The 19,598-nt window shown below is 53.0% G+C and overlaps 1 protein-coding gene across 1 annotated transcript; it reads right to left on the reverse strand.

The window, feature by feature from the left end:
* TFR2 (transferrin receptor 2) lies at positions 1–19,504 on the reverse strand. The gene is made up of 20 exons (XM_004705598.2): positions 19,476–19,504; positions 18,934–19,086; positions 18,366–18,435; positions 17,822–18,086; positions 17,552–17,738; positions 9,437–9,577; positions 9,240–9,351; positions 9,008–9,130; positions 8,584–8,700; positions 8,332–8,471; positions 7,578–7,741; positions 6,691–6,810; positions 6,263–6,345; positions 6,103–6,166; positions 5,942–6,009; positions 5,768–5,841; positions 5,602–5,686; positions 5,285–5,512; positions 4,745–4,885; positions 1–735 (listed from the first exon to the last, which is right to left on the reverse strand). The coding sequence occupies exons 3-20, from the start codon at positions 18,396–18,398 to the stop codon at positions 451–453; spliced, it is 2,430 nt and encodes an 809-aa protein (XP_004705655.1). The 5' UTR covers positions 18,399–18,435; positions 18,934–19,086; positions 19,476–19,504; the 3' UTR covers positions 1–450.
* Positions 19,505–19,598: the final 94 nt, after the last annotated feature.

The following is a 19,598-nucleotide window of genomic DNA, read 5'->3' on the forward strand; positions in this document are numbered from 1 at the left end:
TGTCACCAAGGGGTTTATTGGCGCCCAAATCCCATCACCCTTCCACTACCAACTACCTGTTGACTACAGGGTCTAATCATTTCTTCCACCAAGAGCTGGGCCAGGCTCCAGGACCCAAGAATCCTTCAAGGATGGTCTCAAGGTGTGGGGGACCGTGATCCTAAAGAAGAAAGGGTCTATGGTGGCAAGGACGTGGCCAATTACTTGACAGTGTGACCATGCTGTTCTAGAAGGCACAGTTCACGTCACCCCTACTTTGGTGGATCCAGGGGTGAGGGCATGTCTATGTACTGGGATTTGGGCTGTGAGGGACAGGAAGGGCTTTGAGAATCTCAGTCAGCTGTGAGAGGGCGTGTGGACACTTCTGCACCCTGAAATCATCCAAATGGAGAGAGGAAGAGCTCTCAGATTGGGGGTGGGGGAGGGTGCAGCAGAGACGGCTGGCGTGTCTCAGAAGTTGTTGTCAATATTCCAGACATCCCCACCAAGTGCATTGGCCGCTCCCTGCAGTGTCCAGGTGAGCAGGGCCAGCTGGCGACGGAAGCGGCTCTCCTGGAAGCCTAGGCTGGGTGCTACCCCAGGGGAGGAGTCCCCCGGGCGGGTGGAATCACCCTTGCGAAGCAGCCTGAGATGGTCCAGCAGGGCATCGAGGGTGTGGTCTCCATGGCCCAGGAAGATGTGACGGAATGGGGAGTCAGCCGGCGACACGTACTGGGACAGGAAGTAGTACTCTACCTGCACCAAGAGTGGAATCAGGTTAGTGGGGTCCCTGTCCCGGAAGTGAAGACTGAATAACACCTTCTGCCGGCCGGCAATTCCTAACAAGCTTGGCACCTGCCACCAGTGGCTGCTGAGTCCCGAATTGGGTGTCCAAGTAGAACACGGCTCCTTAGTCTCCCCTCGTGGCGTCCCTGGGTGATGCACGGCTAACATGCTCACCTGCAATCCTAAAGCTTGGAGATTGAAATCTACCTAGACGCACTGTGGATGAAAGGCTGGTGATCTACTTCTGAGAAACCAGCCATCTTAAACCCTACGGCGCATCATTTCTCTCTGACCCTTAGGAAGGTTCCCCTTAAGGCAGAATTGACGCCATGACAGCTAGCTACAGGTTTTCAATGCTGGAGCTTGTAGAGCCGCTTTGCTAAGCCCCACCTCCCTTTGGTTATCCAATCAGAGAATGAGTATTTCATTACATCACCGGTAGGTGAGCTGAACACCCACTCCAGATCTTTTGGGTTCTACCGCTTTTATCTTTCTTGCCTGCCCCTGGGTCTCCCCAGGCTTCCTTCCTCATTCATTTACTTCTCGGCTAAAGCCTCAAAGACTAACCGATTGTCCTGCAGTTCCTTTTCTGGATACCTCCCCTCACCCCAGCCATTACACTCACCTCTGACAATCTCTACAGCCCCCAGTCAGATACTGTCCCACCCACCTCTCTGGAGACAGCCTCTGGACTTGCCGAGTTCTCCCATCGGTGGGCAGGTCACAAGGTTCAACCTCAGCCCTCTGTTCTCTTTCCCTACAGCTCAGGGGTTGCCAAGCCTGGCCACATATTTGAACCACGTGGGGAAGATTTTAAAATGATCGTTGCCTGGGCACCACAAGGTCAATGGTTCAAACCTACCAACTGCTATGCAGAAGAAAAACAGCTGATTTAGATCTCACACCGGGAAAACCCCAAGAAGCAGGTCTGCTCTGTCCTCTAAGTGGAACCGACTCACGGCAGGGCGTTTTAGTGAGCTGCACATTCATCTCCTGAAGACTTTTAGAGTGTGATCCCAGAGAGAGCTTGCCCAAGGCCCCTGCCTTCAGCAGTGACTTCTGGGGAGACACTTCCCAAGCCTACTGGTCAAAGCATCCCCTGTCATTCGGCCTAGTGACAACCTCACGCACACTTTGGCACCCACCTTCTGAGTTCGGCTCTCACCTTCCCTCTGAGTAACCATGGCCGTTCTCAGCCACCAGACTCTCAACCTCAAAAGCTTTCTGGCCAGACGGCCTGGTTTCTATTTCAGTTCTGCCACGATCTATGTGGGATCCCTGGTGGCGTAATGGTTATGTGTCCGGGCGTAGTTTGAAACCACCTGCTGCTCCATGGGAGAAAGACGGCTTTCTACTCCTGTAAACAGTTAGTGTCTCAGAGGGCAATTCTACCCACAGGGGCGATTCTACCCTGTCCTATAGGGTTGCTATGAGTCGGCAGTACTCTAGTCAGTACTCTACCTGCACCAAGAGTGGCAGTGAGTTAGGAGGGGTTTATTCTTATTATCTATGTGGTGTTGGTAAGTTACTTCATCTCTCCGAGCTTCGTTTCTGGATACAAAACTGGAAACCGATATGACAAAATAACAATTTATAAACTATCAAGGGTTCATGAGGGAGGGGGGAGGAGGGAGGGAGGGGAAAAACGAGGACCTAATGTCAGGGTTTAAGTAGAGAGAACATGTTTTGAGAATGATGTACAAATGCGCTTTACACAATTGATGTGTGTATGGATTGCGATAACAGTTGTACGAGCCCCTAATAAAATGTTAAAAAAAACAAAACTGGAAACCACACAGGGCTTCGAGGAGGACTACGGGAGAAAATGAGGCACATGGCAGATGGCTACTATTATTTTCCTCTGCTCCCCTCCCCAACATCCAGTCTAACATCTAGTCTGTCTGTTCTTCCTCCAAGTGCCTCACACCAGCGAGGTCCCCGCCTACACAGCTCTGCTGCCATTCTTACCTAGAACTCAGCCCTTAGCAGCATCACTCCATCTTCAAGTCCGCTTACCTGGCAGCCCAAATCCTAAAATTCCATTTGGCTACATCCCTTCCATGCTCAACATCCCGAAAACACATCCAGCCCTGACCCCTAAGGCTCTCCACTGTTGGTTCCTAGCCCGTTTCGAGCAACCCTCCTGCTGCTTGTCCACGGGACCTCTGTTCGGGCTCTGCTCGGCCACTCCCTGCTCCCAAGGACAGTTAGTCCCACTTCACAATCACACTCTTACTTTGGCCCTCCCTCTCCACCTGGAAATGTCCTCCCTTCTTCACACTGGCCCAAGTTCTGTCTGTTCCAGGCCCAAGGCCATTCAGTCAAATTTCCACTCATAGGAACCCAATAGGACAGAGCTGCCAACGCTGTAATCTGGATGGGAGCCGACGGCTACCTCTCTCCCACTTAGCAGCGGCGGGTTCCGACTGCCGACCTTTCAGTTTACAGTTGACCAGTCGAGGGCTGTATTCACAGCACCACTAAGGCTCCTCGTTCTGTGATGGAGCAAACAATAAACATGTGTGGCTTTATAGGCCACGTGGGCCTGTTGCAACTCGGCCACTATTGCGTGGAAGCTGACGTGAGCAATACGTCAACCACTGAGCAACGCTGTGTTTTGCAATAGGGCATTATTTATAACAACAGGTGGCAGGTAGAAGCTTACCAGCAGGTTGCTTGCTCGTTTTCCAGCTCCTGGTCTAGGTCAAAAGTCCCCTGTGCCTGGCACAGTCTCTTCCTCTCAGGGGTGGGGGGAGGTGTCATTTTGCATTCTTGGGGTTACATTCTACAAAGCTCACTGCCATCGAATCCCCTCTGACTCTCAGCAACCCGACAGGACAGAGTAGAACTGCATCTGGGAGGGCCCGAGAGACTGGCACTCTTTACAGGAGTAGAAAGCCCTGTCTTTCTTCTGCGGAGTGGCTAGTGGTTTGAAACTGCTGACCTTGCAGCTAGCAGTCCAACATGTAACCACTGCTACCGGGGAGGGAAGGGGAGTAAGAAGCAAGGTTAAGAAAGGACAAGGTGGGCAGGTTTGTAAACTGAAAGTAGGAAGGAGTTCACACCAAGGGAGGATGGGCAGGTAGGAGTGTACAGAGGAAAAAGCAAGGGATAAGAAAAAACGTGAACCTGGAAGGGGCAGACATGCTCACTCTGAAAACAGGGTGTGTGTGTGTGTGTGTGTGTGTGTATACACTGAGTACCCTGTGTGTATTTCCAGGGGGTGCTGCCCAGGGAGGGACTCCACACTCACTCCGGGTGGCCCCCGCTCACAAATCTGCATCGCTGACCACTGGCCTACCTACCCACGTCCCAAGACCAAAGGCCTGAAGGATTGCCCTTCCTGGGTTGAGGAACCAGGAGGAAGGGTCATTGTGCCTGGAGATGTGTGAGGGGGACAAAGTATTCCAAGTGAAGCACAAGTGAGAAGCAGGGCGGGGAGAGAGGAGTCAGCTTTCAGGTGGCACCTCCTCCTGGAATCCTGCCATGAGCCCCCGAAGAAGATGACCATCCCCCCATCAGAACGTCTTTAGCTCTGGGAAACCTTTTGTCCTGTGGGTCCCGGAATAAAGGCCCATTTGTTCCCCTCCAGAGGGAGGGGGCTGTGTGTGTTGATCGCCCCAGCTTTGCCACGTGGTGACCCGGTGAGTGTGGCTAAGGGGCTGCGTGTCCTCCCCCGCCCCATTTCTTCCCTTCGAGGGCCCTGTCTCGATGGTCGCTAGGTCCTCCAGCCTGGCCAGTCGGAGAGCATTACACCCTGGGCGAGCTAAGCATGCTGCGAGGTCACGGATCAGTCAGCCCACGGCCCCTTTCCAATCAATATGGCAGCATGGAAGGGGGAAGAGGGGAGGCAGGAGGGGGCAGAAACGAGAAGAGAGAGGAGAGGCGCCCTGGCCCTGCAAGGTGGGGAACCCCAGTCCAGACCCTCTGCAGACCGAGGGAGGAGGGGCGTGGCTCGGGGCGCGGGGCGGGGCCTCACCCGCATGATGCGCACGTTGTACATGCGGGTCAGCCGCTCATCGTTCTCCTCCGAGCTGTAGATCTCCTTCCGCAGCTTCTCGGCCGCGCGGATGTAGTCCCCCCGCGCAGAGTACACCCACTGCAGGGTCAGCCCGCGGGCCTGCGGGCGGAGGTGCGGGCTGGGGCAGGCAGCCAGGGGCCAGGACCCAGGGCCCGGACCGTGGGGGGTGGGATGGGGTAGGAGGTAGGGGGGTGGAGACGCGGGGGAGGACACGATGTTGGAGGATGGGCCTGGAACCCTGGGCCTGGCAGGCGGCAGCAGGGGGCAGGGGCAAAGAGTGCTGGGGGCGGAAAGAGGACTTCTGGGGTGGGGTGGCGGTGCAAATCCCAAGACCTGGGGGCGGGGGTGGGTACCAGCTGGGGCCTAGGGGCTTAGGGGGTGGCCAAGGGACCCAAGACTCCAGAGATGGATGGGAGGAGGGGCCCAACCCCGGGGCCTAGGCAGCATTTTAGGCGTCGGTAGCGCCCCCACCCCACCCCAGAGGCGGGCATCTTGCACCTTGAGATCCGCAGAGAACTCGTTGAGGCTGCCGATGTGCCTGAGGACCACGTCCCCGTAGCAGCCGAAGTCCAGGGGCAGCAGGTGGTCATGGCTGAGTCGGATGAGGAGTTGGCCAGCCAGTTGGGCCACCGCCTTGGCGACGGCGGGCAGGCGACCCCGTAGCGCGGCGTGCAGGTTCTCGTACGTGTCCTCCTTGGTGTGCAGGTACGGATACACTGGGCCATCCTGCCGGGACAGGGCGGCGCTGGACATGGGCGCGGCGGAGCCGAGCTGTGGGGCGGGCGGTCTGCGGCCCCTGGACAAGGATGGCTCACCTCCGTGAAGGAAAACTCAACAGCCGGGACGCCGGCAAAGGCGGTGAACGAGTAAGCGCTGCTGTCCATGGGCAGGGGCTGGATCCTGAGGACAGGTGGGTAAGGGGTCCAGGTGGGCTTCCCTCCTCTAGCCTCCCCACGGCAGCCCCTCTGGCCCCCTACTTACACCTGTGCATCCCCTCCGGGGCTGGAGAACGCCTGCTCGTAGAGGGTCTGCCCACTGCGGTTAGGAGAGTCCACCTGGTGGCAGTGAGGAAGGGGTCCCCCAGGCAAGTCAGGCTTAGCTGCACCAGCTTCCAATCTCCCACAGCACCCCCTGCTCCCTGCGACCCTCGCCTGCCTGCTTCAAGATACTCTTGATGAGTTTGGTCAGCAGGGGGCTGGTCTTGGCATGGAGCTTGTCATTCCCTGAAGAGAGGGAGAGACGCCAGGTTCAAGATCGGCCCGCCTGGGAACAGGAGCGGGTAGGAGGGGCCCGGCTGGTGGCACTGCCCGCCTCACCCAGCACGGCGTTGTCCAGGCTCACATAGACCACGGCTTTGAGGTGCATCACACTGAGGTAGCCCTGTGGGTGAGAGGAGTAGAGTGTGCCCCCTTCTCCCCACATACCCACATGCCTTTCCCTACCGCCCAGCCACCCTGCCCAGGATCCCAGTGTCACCTCCAGCCACTCCATGGAGCCCACATTCCCAAAGTCGCCTCCATCCCAGCTAATGAAGAGAATACTTCTTCGGGGCCGGAAGCCTGGGGACACAAGAGAGAGCGAGAAAGAGAATGGGTGGCAAGCAAAGTCCTACTTGGTCCTCCCTCGGTTCTGGTCCCCTGGGGCCCCTCCTACCCAATCCTGACTCCTGCTTAATGTCACTCTGAAGTATTGCCATTACTTTCATTTTCAGAGGAGGGAATGGAGGGGAAGTGGCTTGGCCAAGGCCACGCAGCTAGAATGTGGGAGAGGCAAGTCTGAAACCCAGGCGTGAGGCCCGCCCTCCAGCCAGACATCCTCACTGCCTCCCAGCCCTGTCCTGGCTCAGGCCACAGCCCCACCCCGCTCTACCCCATCCTGCCCAGGCTCACCCAGGCTCACCTTACCTTTGCTCACCATGGAGGACACAGTCCGAACAAGCTCCAGCAAGATGGCAGTCCCCACAGCTGACTTGGCCGCTCCTGGGCCCCAGGCGTCCCTCTGGGCCCCGATGACAACGTAGTGATCTAGGGGAGGGGATGGTTGGGGCCTCTTAACAGGGGCAATCAATCCCTCAAGGCTTCTCCTTCTATGCAGGGCAGGAGTGAGGGAGGGGGGAGGGCCCAGTGCATCAGCTCTCCTGGCCCTCCCCCAATCTCCATCACCCTGCCCCATCACATCCGCCCACAGCCCTGCAGTCTTTAAAGAAACCTGCCCCTTCTTCCCTGGCCCTGTCTGGACAACTGGCTCTAGCAGCAGGGTGCCGGGCAGCATTCTCTCCTTGGTGAGCCACATCGGACTGTTCACCAGGTGGTGGCAGGTTTTAAATTCCTCATCACCCCTCCCTCACCAGCATCCTGCTCACCAGGGGTTTCCCTGCCCGCTCCCCCCACCCCACCCTCATAGGTACCATGCTCTTCTATAAAGGGCTGCTCCCATCACCCCAGGTTCCTGCTCAAGAACCTTCATGGTGCTCGAAAGGACCATCTATCCACTCAGACCTCTTTCTCCTACTCTGCTGGAACACCACCCAGCAGGCTTGCTCATCTCCAGTCCCACGGGACTCACTGCTGCGCAAGACTTCCCCATGCCACTTGAGGGCAGGGTGGTCTCCTCACTGCCACATCCCTCAGGCCCAGTCCCAACTTGCCACTTCAGTTAAAGCTGCCCTTCCCTCCCCCGGGCACCATGCCCACTTCCCCTGCAGGCCTCCTGCAGGACCCCGTGTCGCTTGGGTTAGGGTGTAAAGAGGTGGCTCTTCTCAGAGCTCGGGATGCTGGGTGAGGGAGCACACCTGGCTCAGACCGGCCCTCGATGCAGCCAAAGATGTTGCTGATGGGGGTGGAAGCCCTGCGGTTGTTGACTCTGAGGTGCAGGGTTGGTCCCGGACCCAGGCGATAAGGGGACTCTGGGAGGTGGCCCTGCCATTCCTGAGGAGCCACAGGACCTCCCAGTTTCCTGGAGAACAGTGGGCAGAAGGGACCAGGTGTAGCAGAGAGACCTGGGCCACAGATGGGTCCAAAGCCCCCTTTCTATTCTTTCCTTACCACCCTCTGCCTCAGCACCCTGGTCGCGGGAGCTGTGTGACCAGGGCCCCCAGATAGGTGTGAAGGTTGCCTCCTACCCAAGAGATGAACCGTGGTGGGGTCTGCAGCTGGAACCTGGCAGTGTCCCCACTCCCCACTGTGGGCCTCAGAAGAGGCTGCAACACAACCCTCTCTCCCCTCCCAGGAAACACCCTACAACCTCACTGCCTTTGAGTCAATTCCAACTCATAGTGACCCTCTCCGCCACAGTAGAACTGCTCCTGGGGGTTTCCAAGACTAAAGCTTTTGGGAACTAGAAAGCCTCATCTTTCTCCTGACAAGCGGCTGGTGGTTTTGAACCGCTGACCTTATGCAGCTCAATGACACATGACCCATTATGCCACCAGGGCTCTCTACCCGAGGAAGAAGCGCCTTTTTTACTACTTCCCTCCAAGGATCCCCCTGGGCTGCTGCAGCCTGGCTCTCTGCATCTTCCTCTCCTGGGTGCAAGGGGACCCTCACCTCAGCAGGCGGGAGGCAATGTCGGCGCTGATGGGCTGGGCTGGGATTCTGGGGAGCCCAGAGGACTGGACTGGAGGAAACTGGGTTTGATTGAAGGAGGGGAAGCCAGGCGTGTAGGGGTCCCCAGTCCCCATGTGCACCTGTAGGGAGAGGGATGGATGCCCATGTTCAAACTGTGGGCAGAGCTCCAAGGGGAGTAGCATGCCAGCCCTGCCCAAGGCCAGGAGGTGCTCCCTGGGTCTCCAGACTCACATGTCCATATAGAGCTCGGTGCCTGGACAGGCCTAGCTTGTGTGTGTCCGAGGAGAGGTCCGCTGGGTCAGGGTAGATGAGCACTCCTCGTGCCCCAAAGTCCTGGGCCCAGGCCACCTGGGAAAGGAAGGTGGCTATACGAGTCCTTCTCCAGAGAAAAGGGGTTTATTACAGCAGGAGAAATGATAAAAGGCAACGGTGACTCCTATAGTTCTGTGCACCACCACCCCAACACACACATTTCTGTCCCCCTACATCCCGCCAGGCTCCGCCCAGGAGCCTCTGATCACGTATCTTCCCTATCAATATGTTCTCACAGTCCCCTGAAGTCTATCCTTCCCTCCTTTATCGGCCTCCTAGCTGCTTCCAATCGGCAGGGTCCTCTGGGTGCACAGGCCCGCACCGTCCTCCCCGCGGGCCTCACCTTCTGGGCAAAGCTGACCATCCCCACGCGCACCAGCAGGAGGTGCCCCGCCGGCTCCACGCCCCGGGCGCGCAGCTCCTGCAAGTCCTCTGGCCGCCCGTAGTGGGCGTACACCAGCTCGCCCTGCGGAGACGGAGAAGGGGGGCTGAGGCGTGCCCACCTCGTCCCACGCCCGGCACCCCGCGAAGAGTCAGGGCGACCTGCACCCCGGGGTGGGACCGGAGGCGCTCACCGTGACGTTGCCCGTGGCGCTGTAGGGACAGTAGACCTCGGGGTCTTCCAAAGGCAGCTGCTCGCCGTCCCCACCGGCCTTATCTACCCAGCTCAGGGTGTTGGGGTGTTCCCTGTTGAGTGGAGCAGGGCGAGGTGGTGAGCGACCCCCGGCCACGCGCCGGCCTCCGCCCCACTCTTTGGCCTCCCGGTGCTCACCGGTCCGGGAACTGCAACCCCACGTAGTGTGTGTCCGTCCACACGTGGTCCAGCCGCTGGCGCGAGAACTCGGTGCGGAGGTCCTGAACCAGGGCGGCCATCCCCGCCGAGCCCGACGCCCGTTGCCGAGAGCTGGTTTCTCTGGAAGGAGAGGCACGGACGGGACGTCCGAGGATGAGGGTCATGGATGGTGAGGGGCTCCTTAGTCTCAGACTCTGCTCTGATCCATTCCCTCCTGGTGACCCTTCTGCTCAAAAGGCTCAGCTTCCCCTAGTGAGGGGGTCAGGCCAGGGTAAACTCACCAACCATCAACTGTCCCCCGCGCCAGCGGCATGCTCCTCCGGACACATCCTGGCCTGAGCTTTGCCCAGGCTTGAAATCATTTACATTTCAAAGTGCTAACTACACTTGGGAAGCAGACCCCCTGCCCCCTCCCCCACTAACCTCCCCGCCCCGTCCCAGCTCCCAGCCCCCTACTACTTCCCATCCTCCAACTGGGACCTGGTTCTCAACCTGTGGGGCTAGACCCCTTTGAGGGTCAAAGACCCTTTTACAGGGGTCGCCTAAGACTATAGGAAAACACATTTTAACGATGGTCTTAGGAACGGAGACAGGGCTCCTCTATCTCCAGGCAGGTCCGCCCACATGCAGATACACCCACCTATGAGTACCCTGCCTGAAGACTGTTAGCCATGCTCCACCACGCTTCAAGACAAAATTTCATTTACTTGTCACTAGAAATAAATATTTCACAATATAGAATTACATCTTGTTTTTTGTGATTCATCATGATGCTTTAATTATGTTCAATTTGTAACAATAAGAATTCATCCTGCATATCAGATACTGACATGACGATTTGTACCAGTAGCAAAATTTCAGTGATGAAGTAGCAACGAAAATAATGTTATGGTTAGGGGGTCACCCCCACATGAGGGGCTGTATGAAAGGGTGGGGGCATCAGGAAGGTGGAGAACCACTGGTCCAAGGGTTCTACTGGAATTCGTCTCATTAGAGACTCAACTGAGCCTTCTTTGGTAGCAAGCCTTGGTTAACCTGCAGTATCCCTGCACTCTGTTTAAAGGTCATCAGTTCAAAATCACCAGCCTCTCCGAGGGAGAAAGATGGGGCTTTCTACTCCTGTTTACAATTGCGGTCTGGGAAACTCACTGGGGCAGTTCTACTCGGTCCTATAGCGTCGCTAGGAAAGGCAGTTTGGGGTACTGCCTTTCCTATCACTTATTCTACCTGCACGCTCTCCCCTCAACATCTTCCCAGAAGACCTTTGCTACCTCTTGGCTTGATAGAAACTGGGCTCCACTCTTGAAGAGACCTACCTTTCCTGTGCCTTTGGCTCCACTTGTCAAACTTGTGACAACTTCCCCTTAGGAAAAGCACTATTGCTCGGAGCCCAAGCTATCCAGTTCCACCCCCATTCTACCTCGTGCGCGCCTTCAAAACCCACGTGGACAATGTCCCGTGATTCAAAGTGCCGTGCTTTCTGTTCTCACAAGGACTCTTCCACTCCATGACCCAAGTGCCTCAGTTCCATGCCTATCCCATCTCGATCCCATCCGGAAGCTCAAGTTAGATTGAAATTACACCTGTTCATCAAAACAAAACTGCCATCGAGTGGATGCTGATTCATAGTGACCTTACAGGACGGAGTAGAACTGCCCCTGTGGGTTTCCAAACCTGGAATTGTTTAAGGGAGTAGAAAGCCTCATCTTTCTCCCATGGAGCAGCCGCTGACCACCTTACGGTTAGCAGTGAGACCACTACCCCACCAGGGTTCCTCCGACACCTGATCATAGGTGTCCGTTATCATGGAATTGATAAGCACTTGGAAGTCTATCTAGCACTAAGAAATAATAAACTAAATCTGCAATTTACATCGACCTTTCAAGTATAGTGTTCTTCTTCAAAAAGTTTATCTAAATTAAAAACGCATAACTGGTCCACAGCAAGATGGCTGTGCGACCAGCCAAATGTTTCCACCACCTCCCCCACCTCCACTCCCCAGCAAAATGCACAAGCAGAAACCATCAGGACCAACTTTGTCAGGACTCTGGAAAACCAGTTGAGTGGTTATAACAACCAAGCCAATGCTGAAGCAAAAAACCAAAAACCAAAGTGGCATCTACGTAAATGCAGGAAAGCCATGCTCCACCGGCGTGCCCTCTCTGCATAGCCACCTTAAAGCAGCAGTGTCATGCACTTCCCGAGGTGGAGCCTGGTCTCTAGGTCTGGCAGAGCGAAGGTTTTATCCACAAGTCTGTGTCTGTCTGCCTGAAGGACGCGTCAAGGCTGTCATCCTGGTCTCACCTGTCTCAGAGTTCCCACAGAGCAGGGGGACCTAACGCCGTAACCACCTGAATCCTGCGCCTGCCAGCGTGGTTAAGGCCTACAGTCTCAGTCGCTACCATTGAATCAGTTCTGACTCAGTGACCTACAGGTGAGAGTAGAACGGCCCCTGTGGGATTTGGAGACTGTCGATCTTTTTTTTATTTCACACTAACATTTGTATTTTGTTATGTTTTATACTCATTCTTTTTTTAAAGTTTTATTGGCCTATAACTCACAAATCATATAACCCAATAGTTTAATCATATTAAGAAGAGTTGTACAATTATCACCACAATCAATTTTAGAACTCTTTTCCTTTTTTAGATGTTTTAAAACTTTTTACTGTGGAGTATATGAGGTTTACATTTTGGGTGATCTATCTATCTATCTATTATTTAAAAAGCCAAGGATGAAATTTTTGTCATGGAACAAACAAGAGGTACTTGCATCTAGAACAAATTCAGGCTGGGTCAAGAGGGAGGTCAACTGGCCAAGTATCAAGTTCGATCCAAGATTGTCAATCTTTACAGAAGTAGAAAACCACATCTTTCTCCCAGGGAGTGACTAGTGGTTTTGAACTACTGACCTTAAGGATAGCAGCCCAATTTCATTATGCCACCCACTATGCCACTAGGGCACCTTTTAGGCATAAATCTACTAAATACTAGAGACTAAATACTAGAGACAGTGGTTGGGGAAAGAATTTCTTTGGGAAGCGAAAGCTTCCAAAAGAACTATGTCTAAGAGAGATTTGAAACACACACACACACACACACACACACACACACACACACCTAGGTAGAGACACCTTTGAAAAAAGTTACACCTGGAAAAAATATTATATTTTATCTTAGGCTGCTCCTCCGTAGGCTCAGTGCAAACCTTTTGATGTGCTGAATGAGAGTCCCAGCACGGAGTCAATGATCAGAGACCATGAGACTCACCTTCCAACTGTGGCATTCAAGCAAAGCTTTAGCAAAACACAAACTGAATCCTCGGAAAAAGGCACAGAGACTTGCGTACACATTTATTTAGGAAGGCACTCATTGAAAAAATAGACAGTCACTAAACTGATGTCTACAGCCTTCAACAATTAAAAAATAAACATAAAACACTAGCAAGTCCACAGGATGCAGAAGAATCTGATTTTCAGAGTTATCATAGAATAAACGAACATTTCATTTTCAACAAACAACTATGACGAGGCCTACAAAGAACGAAGGGAGGATGGATCCTGTAAAAGAACAAGATGAAGTGGCAAAAACCGTCTCTGTGGAAGGTCACAGGCAGACTTTAAAACAACAGGACTTGATATGTTTGAAGAACTAAAGGAAAACACGGACAAGGAACTACAGAATATCCAGGAAACAATATCATGAACCAAGTGAGAAACTGATAAAGAGATCAACTTATAAAAAAGGGTCAACTATTGAAGGTGAAAAGGACAAAAAAGCTAACGTGTAAAAATTCACTGGCAGGATTAAGCAGCAGGTGTAAGCTCACAGAAGAAATACTCAATGAACTTGAAGCTAGAAAATGATACATCAAGTCTGAGGAGAAAATGAAAGAGTAAGCAAGAGTGAATGGGGCCTAAGCACTCATGAGTCTAAGGGAGCCCCGGAAGGAGAACAGAGGAAAACGGCAAAGAAGACTGTTTGAGGAAATAGTAGCCTAAAGAGATCACAAATTTGACAAAAGACATGAATCTACACATCAAGGTGTTCAATGAAATCCAGGTAGGATAAACTCAAAGAGATCTACACCAAGACATTTTATAATCAAGTTCTTAAAAGTGAATGATCAGGTGTAAGGCATCATCAGAACAAAAAATCTTACCATAGTGAATGATGGGGGGAGTGCGGAGTGGAGATCCAAAGCCCATTAGTAGGCCACTGGAGATCCCCATGCAGAGGGATCTCGGGGAGGAGATGAGCCAGTCAGGGTGCGATGTAACAATGATGAGAAATACAACTTTCCTCTAGTTCCTAAATGTTTCCTCCCCGCTCCCACTACCATGACTCGAATTCGATCTTGAAAGTCTGGCTAGACCAGAGGAGGTACACTGGTACAGATAGGAACTGAAAATACAGGGAATCCAGGACGGATGAGCCCTATAGGACCAGTGGTGTGAGTGGCAAAACAGGGAGGGTAAAGGGAGAATGGGTAGGAAAGAGGGAACCGATTACATGGAACTGTGTGTGACCTCCTCCCTGGGGGACAGACAACCAAAAAGTGGATGAAGGGAGACGTCGGACAGGGCAAGATATGACAATATACCTATTTATAAACTATTAAGGGCTCATGAGGGAGGGGGGAGCGGGGAGGGAGAGGAAAAATGAGGACCTAATATGGGGGTTTAAGTGGAGAGAAAATGTTTTGAGAAACGATGTACAAATGCACTTTACACAATTGATGTGTGTATGGATTGGGATAACAGTTGTATGAGCCCCTAATAAAATGTTAAAAAAAAAAAAAGTGAGTGATAAGCGAGCATCTGGAAAGTTGCAAGAAAGAAGCAAATCATCCCATATAAGGGATCCTCCACGCGAGAAAACACCGAGTTTCCCTAACAATCGAAGAAGATGGAATGCAAATGAGCAACACATTTAAATGAACAACACATTTAAGGTGCTGAAATCACAGTCACCCAATAATTCTATGTTAGCAAACGTGATCTTTACGGGTGAGGGCAAAATTCAAACATTCCCAGATAAACAAAAGCTGAGGGAGCTTCTTGCCACAGGCTTGAGGTATGAGAAAGGCTACGAGAGTCCTTCAAGTGGAGGTGAAATAAACACTAAACAGTAACTTCAAGCCATAAGGAAAAAAGGGACAAAACATCTCCAGGAAAGGAACTTGTAAGGGTAAATATCAAGGCCAAGTGTATGGCCTTTGGGGTTTTAATTCCACTTGTTATGCTCTAGAGTCTACATGATGTAAAAGACAATGCATAAGCATAAACTTGCAAGCACACAATACATAAAGATGTCATTTGTGACAATAGTCCCATGGTGGTTACAAAATCTGTTGTCAATTTGAGACTTAAGAGTGGACAGGAGGAGTCTAGCCTGTCAATCAGGTCATAGCTTGATGGCCTCATTTGGAGGTGCTAAGGAGATAAATAGCTCGCTGGAGGCAGGACACACCCTCACTCTCTGGGAGACATATCGGCTGATAACACACAGGGAACTATGTTAATGCCCTAAACTGGATGAACCATGTGGAGACCCCTGACAGTGAGATGGTTCCACTGCCATTGGATCCACAAGATTTTTCACCCACTGGCCTGTGATCTTTCTGCATTTGGCATCATTACATGCGCTGTGTGAGTCTGAAGAGGAATTTGTATACTGGCATCGGACATATGGGCTAATATCGGACTTATGGACTTGATCTGGACGGGGCTGGGATGTTTTCTCAATATTCAATTGCTCTTGTATATAGAGCTGCATCTTATACACATATGAGTGTCTATGAATTTGTTTCTCTAGTCTACCCAGACTAACACAAGCCCAAAGAAGGGGGAGAAACAGTGTAGGAACAGAATTTTTGTATGTTATTAAGGTTAAATTTTTACCAATTTAAACTAGGTTTTTATAAATTTAGGATGTTAAATAAAATCCCTATGCAGTCACAAAGAAAATATCTTAAAATATATACCCATCAGGTGAAAACCAAGGAATTCAAATGATTTACTATTAAAAAAAAAAAAAAGTCAAACACAAAAGTGGGCAGTACTGGAATAAATGACCAAAAAGTGTAGGGCCCACGGAAAACAAGTAACACAGCGACACAAGCAAGCCTTTCCTTAAATAATGACCTCAAATGTAAAACACATTGCCATCCAATAGATTCGGAGTCACAGCAACAGAGTAGACAGAGAAGTAGAGCTTTTCATAAGGTTTCCAAGGGTGTAAATCTTTTTTTTTTTTGGGGGGTGTAAATCTTTATGGAAAGCAGCCTATACATCTTTATCTCGTGGAGTGGCTGTGTGATCAAACACCCAACCTTGGGTTAGCAACTGGGAGCTTTAACCACCAGGACTCCCCTTAAAATGTAACTTGATTACAATAATCAACCAACTGGCAGAAATTAACTGAATGGATAAGAAAACATGACCTAATACATGCTTTGTATGAGACTCACTTTATAGGCAAGTTCAAAAAAATAAGTTGAAAGTGAAAAGAATAAAAAAGTGTTCCATGTAAATATTGAAAGAGAGCAGGGGTGGCTATCTTAATATTAGGCAAAACAGGCTTTAAGTAAAAAGTGTGTTACAAGAGACAAATGTGGACATCATACCATGATAAAGAAGTCTATTCACATTTCCTGTATTTTTGTTTGCTCACATTAGGGTGTATGTTAGAGGTGTTATGTCATTGGTGGCCACCCTCGTGAAGTTGTGTGGTGTTACGTTTTTCTGTGTTTTGGTAGATGAAACCCAGCATTGCTGAACCTATAGGGAAGGCAAATAGACTAAGGGTTGGGTGGGTGGGAATACAGTGATGGGGGTGGGGTACAAGGGAGACAATGTCCGCCCTCTAAAAAAAAAAAAAGAGATGCAATGATTCTACATATGCACCTAACAACAGAGCCATCCCCAAAATGAAGCAAATATTGATAGAATTGAAGAGATATATAATTTTACAATAATAGTTGGGGCCTTCAACATACTACTTTTAGTAGTGGACAGAACATCTAGACAGAAGACCGATAAGGATATAGAGGACTCGAATTAAATGATACATCAACTAGACTTAACAGACCTATATAGAACACACCACTGAAAAATAACAGAATATACATTCTTCCCTAGTGCACATGGATGCTTCTCCTGGATCTCCCTAGGAGCGAAATGCTGCCCAGTCCTGGGCTATCCCCTGATCAGTTTCAGATCAGACTTTTAGCTTATATGATTACCCACTTAGAGAACCCAGGAGAACTCCTTGGGAAACTATTCCTGACCCAAAGGAGGGCTGGGAGACAGGACCTCTTCTCTGGACCTATCTGGGTCACGCCTTCTCAGAGGGAAGGGTGAGCGCGCAGCGGAACAAAGCAGAAGAGAGAAGCTTGGGCTGCAGGCTGCGGGCCAGGTTCAGTTGTCAGCCCCAAGATGTAGACAGGGGGAAGAGTGGAAGATGTGCCCACAAATGCATGCCAAATACTTGCTTTTTCCAATTCCCTAACATGCCCCTGTTCAGTCTTCAGAGCTCCCGGGTGGCATAGTGGGTTACGAGTTGGGCTGCTAACTGCAAGGCCAGCAGTTTGAAACCACCAGCTGCTCCTAAGAAGAACGTCAAGGCTTTCTACTCCCGGAAAGATTGGCAATCTCAGAAACCCACAGGGCAGCCCTCCTCTGTCGTCTAGGGCCTGTCCAATCAGAGCTGAGTCAAGGGCAGGGTTTTTTTGTTGGTTTTTTTGAGTGCTCCCAGCTACCACAGATCCAAATCCAAGTTCCTCTGCTTCTCAAGGGTCTCTCGGGGATGCTCTACTGCTGCCTGAATGCTGGGCCCCTCTGTCCTCATTCGGCCAGTCCCCCACCCCCACAACCATGCCACCCCACACCTGCCCTCCATCCTCTCAGTTCCAGGTGCCCGCTGTTTTTCCCAGGACTGAGGTACAGGGGGGACCAGGGAGGCAGGTGGCAGGGCTCAGAAAGGGTTGCCCCCTCCCATACTAGGATCCTAAGTTAGGAGGAAGGGGAATTGCATCTGAGTGGAGGGAGGGAGGACATTTGAGGTGCCAGGAAGGGGACAGGCTATTCCTTACCTGATGGTGTCCTCCACATGGCCCTCCCCCAGGAACTGAAGGAACATGGCCTGGAGGTCCCGCCAGTACAACGGGCCCTGGTGGGAGTCCGGGGCTGGCTCATAGTTGACATCCTCGTTGACCACCAGCACGGCATCCCCACATGCCTGGCAGGACCCGCGAAAGGCCACATAACCCAGGAGGAAAGCTGGCGGGCGGCAAGATGGGGATTCTTTTAATGTCCCCTCAGGACCCCAGCCATTCTCCCCCACCCAGGCCCTTCACTCTCACCCCCAGTGAAGATCAGCAGGGCTGTCAAGACCAGGTAGGGGGTGGACCTTCGTCCTACTGCCACCCAGGATCCCAAGGTTTTCAGCCTTGCTCCCGAGCCCCGGGGCTCAGGGCTCCTCAGCTCCATAGGGCAGAAGTGGACCACAGGCTGGAACCCCTCCTCCCTGCTGCCACCACCGCTGTCTTCTTCTTCCTCCGGGTTGCCCTGCTGGGTGCCTTCAACACGCTTATAGATGGCCTGAGAGGTTCCGAGGGACAACTCTTGCTGTGGGGGGCAGGGTGGGCATGAGATGGGGACAAGAGGTCTGGGAAATGGAGAGGAAGCTGGCAAGAATGGACCAGCAGCCCTGGGGTGTCAAATGTGCAGAAGGTGGGGGAGGGATAAGGGCCTGAGAGGTGGGTGGGGAGGAGAACCAGAGGCCAGAGGCCAGAGGGGAGGGACCAGGACATTGGCCAGACAGGGACAGAAGCCTGGGGGATTAGAGCGAGGCTGAGGGAATTCGTGAGAAGGCATAAGGCATCCCCCAACCCCACTGGGTCTTACCGCTCTCTGGAGTAGACCCCTAAGTCGCTCCATGCTCCTGCCCCTTCCTGCGGCTTGCTGGCTGCTTACCCTAGGCAGTGATAAACCGTTTGTGGGAGCCCCATAAAGGCCCTTATCGGCCCAGGCAGGGAGTCTAAGTCCTGAACATCCCCCACCCCACAAGGGTGGGGAGAAGTCCTGGCCTCAGCCAAGCCTTCCAGCTATGGTCACCCCAGCCTAGGCCAGAGCAGAAGGGCTGGCCTTCCCTGACAGCCCTCCACAGCCCCACTCCTGCCCCCTCCCTGCAGCAATCAATTCCCCCCCCCCCTTTCAGGGCAGACTTTGCCCCTGGGTTACCGTCAGCAGTGGGGGAGGGGAACTGGTGACTGGGAAGGGCAAAGACATGGATATGCCCCCTCACCTCTGCTGCTTCCACCCCTACCAGTGTCCTTGGTGGGAGGGGGGGGAGTGTAGCATAGTCTCCCACGCTCCCCAGAAAGAACCACCCAGAAGAGCCTTTGCCCTGAGTCCCCTGGCTTGCAGCCCTCTCCCCCTCCAGGACCAATAACCCATTAGGGGCCTTCCTCACCCTGGTGTCTGACGAAGTGGTATGGGCTGGGGGACTCCCTGCCTGGCCACTCGGACGTCTATCTCCAGCTAGTGCCTGGGGAGGGGTATGAGTGGAAGTCCATGGTCAGGGAGGGACCGGCGCTCCAGGATTGGGTGTTCGAGTGTCTGAGATCTGTGGGTCAGAGCCAAGGAGGCACTGGGTGAGGTGGATAGTCCCGGGCTGCGCTAGCAGAGTGGGTGGTGGGAAAGTCCCGATCCTGCTCTTGGGTGACAAGAAGTCTTGGGTCACCCAGTAGAATCTGGGGCCTTGGACCCTCTGAGTCTGATGAAGGACCGCAAACCGTCACCCCAGAGACACACAGGGACAAACCGCGGAGTTTTATCTGCCAAGGCAGGCACGCGGGCAGGTCCCCAAGCCAGCACCCAGGAGGCTAGGACAAGCAGCTCCGGAGAGAAGTACTAAGTGACGCGACCCCGCCCCCCCAAGTGTCTCCGGGCCCCGCCCTGTTCTGTTACCCCGCAAGCCCGGGGGAAGGAAGAAACGGCGCAGCCACCGCTCACCTGAGCTGCAGGTCCAGGAGCTTGGAGCTTCGCAAAGCCTCTCTGGAGTCGCCACCCCCCACCACAGGCCCCGCCTCCGGCCCCGCCCAGGCCCCGCCCCTCGGGGGCTGGCCCTCCTCTCGA

This window comes from Echinops telfairi, unplaced genomic scaffold (genome assembly GCF_000313985.2).
Source record: "Echinops telfairi isolate 266 unplaced genomic scaffold, ASM31398v2 ScPeMD7_5;HRSCAF=22, whole genome shotgun sequence".
NCBI classification, from domain to species: domain Eukaryota; kingdom Metazoa; phylum Chordata; class Mammalia; order Afrosoricida; family Tenrecidae; genus Echinops; species Echinops telfairi.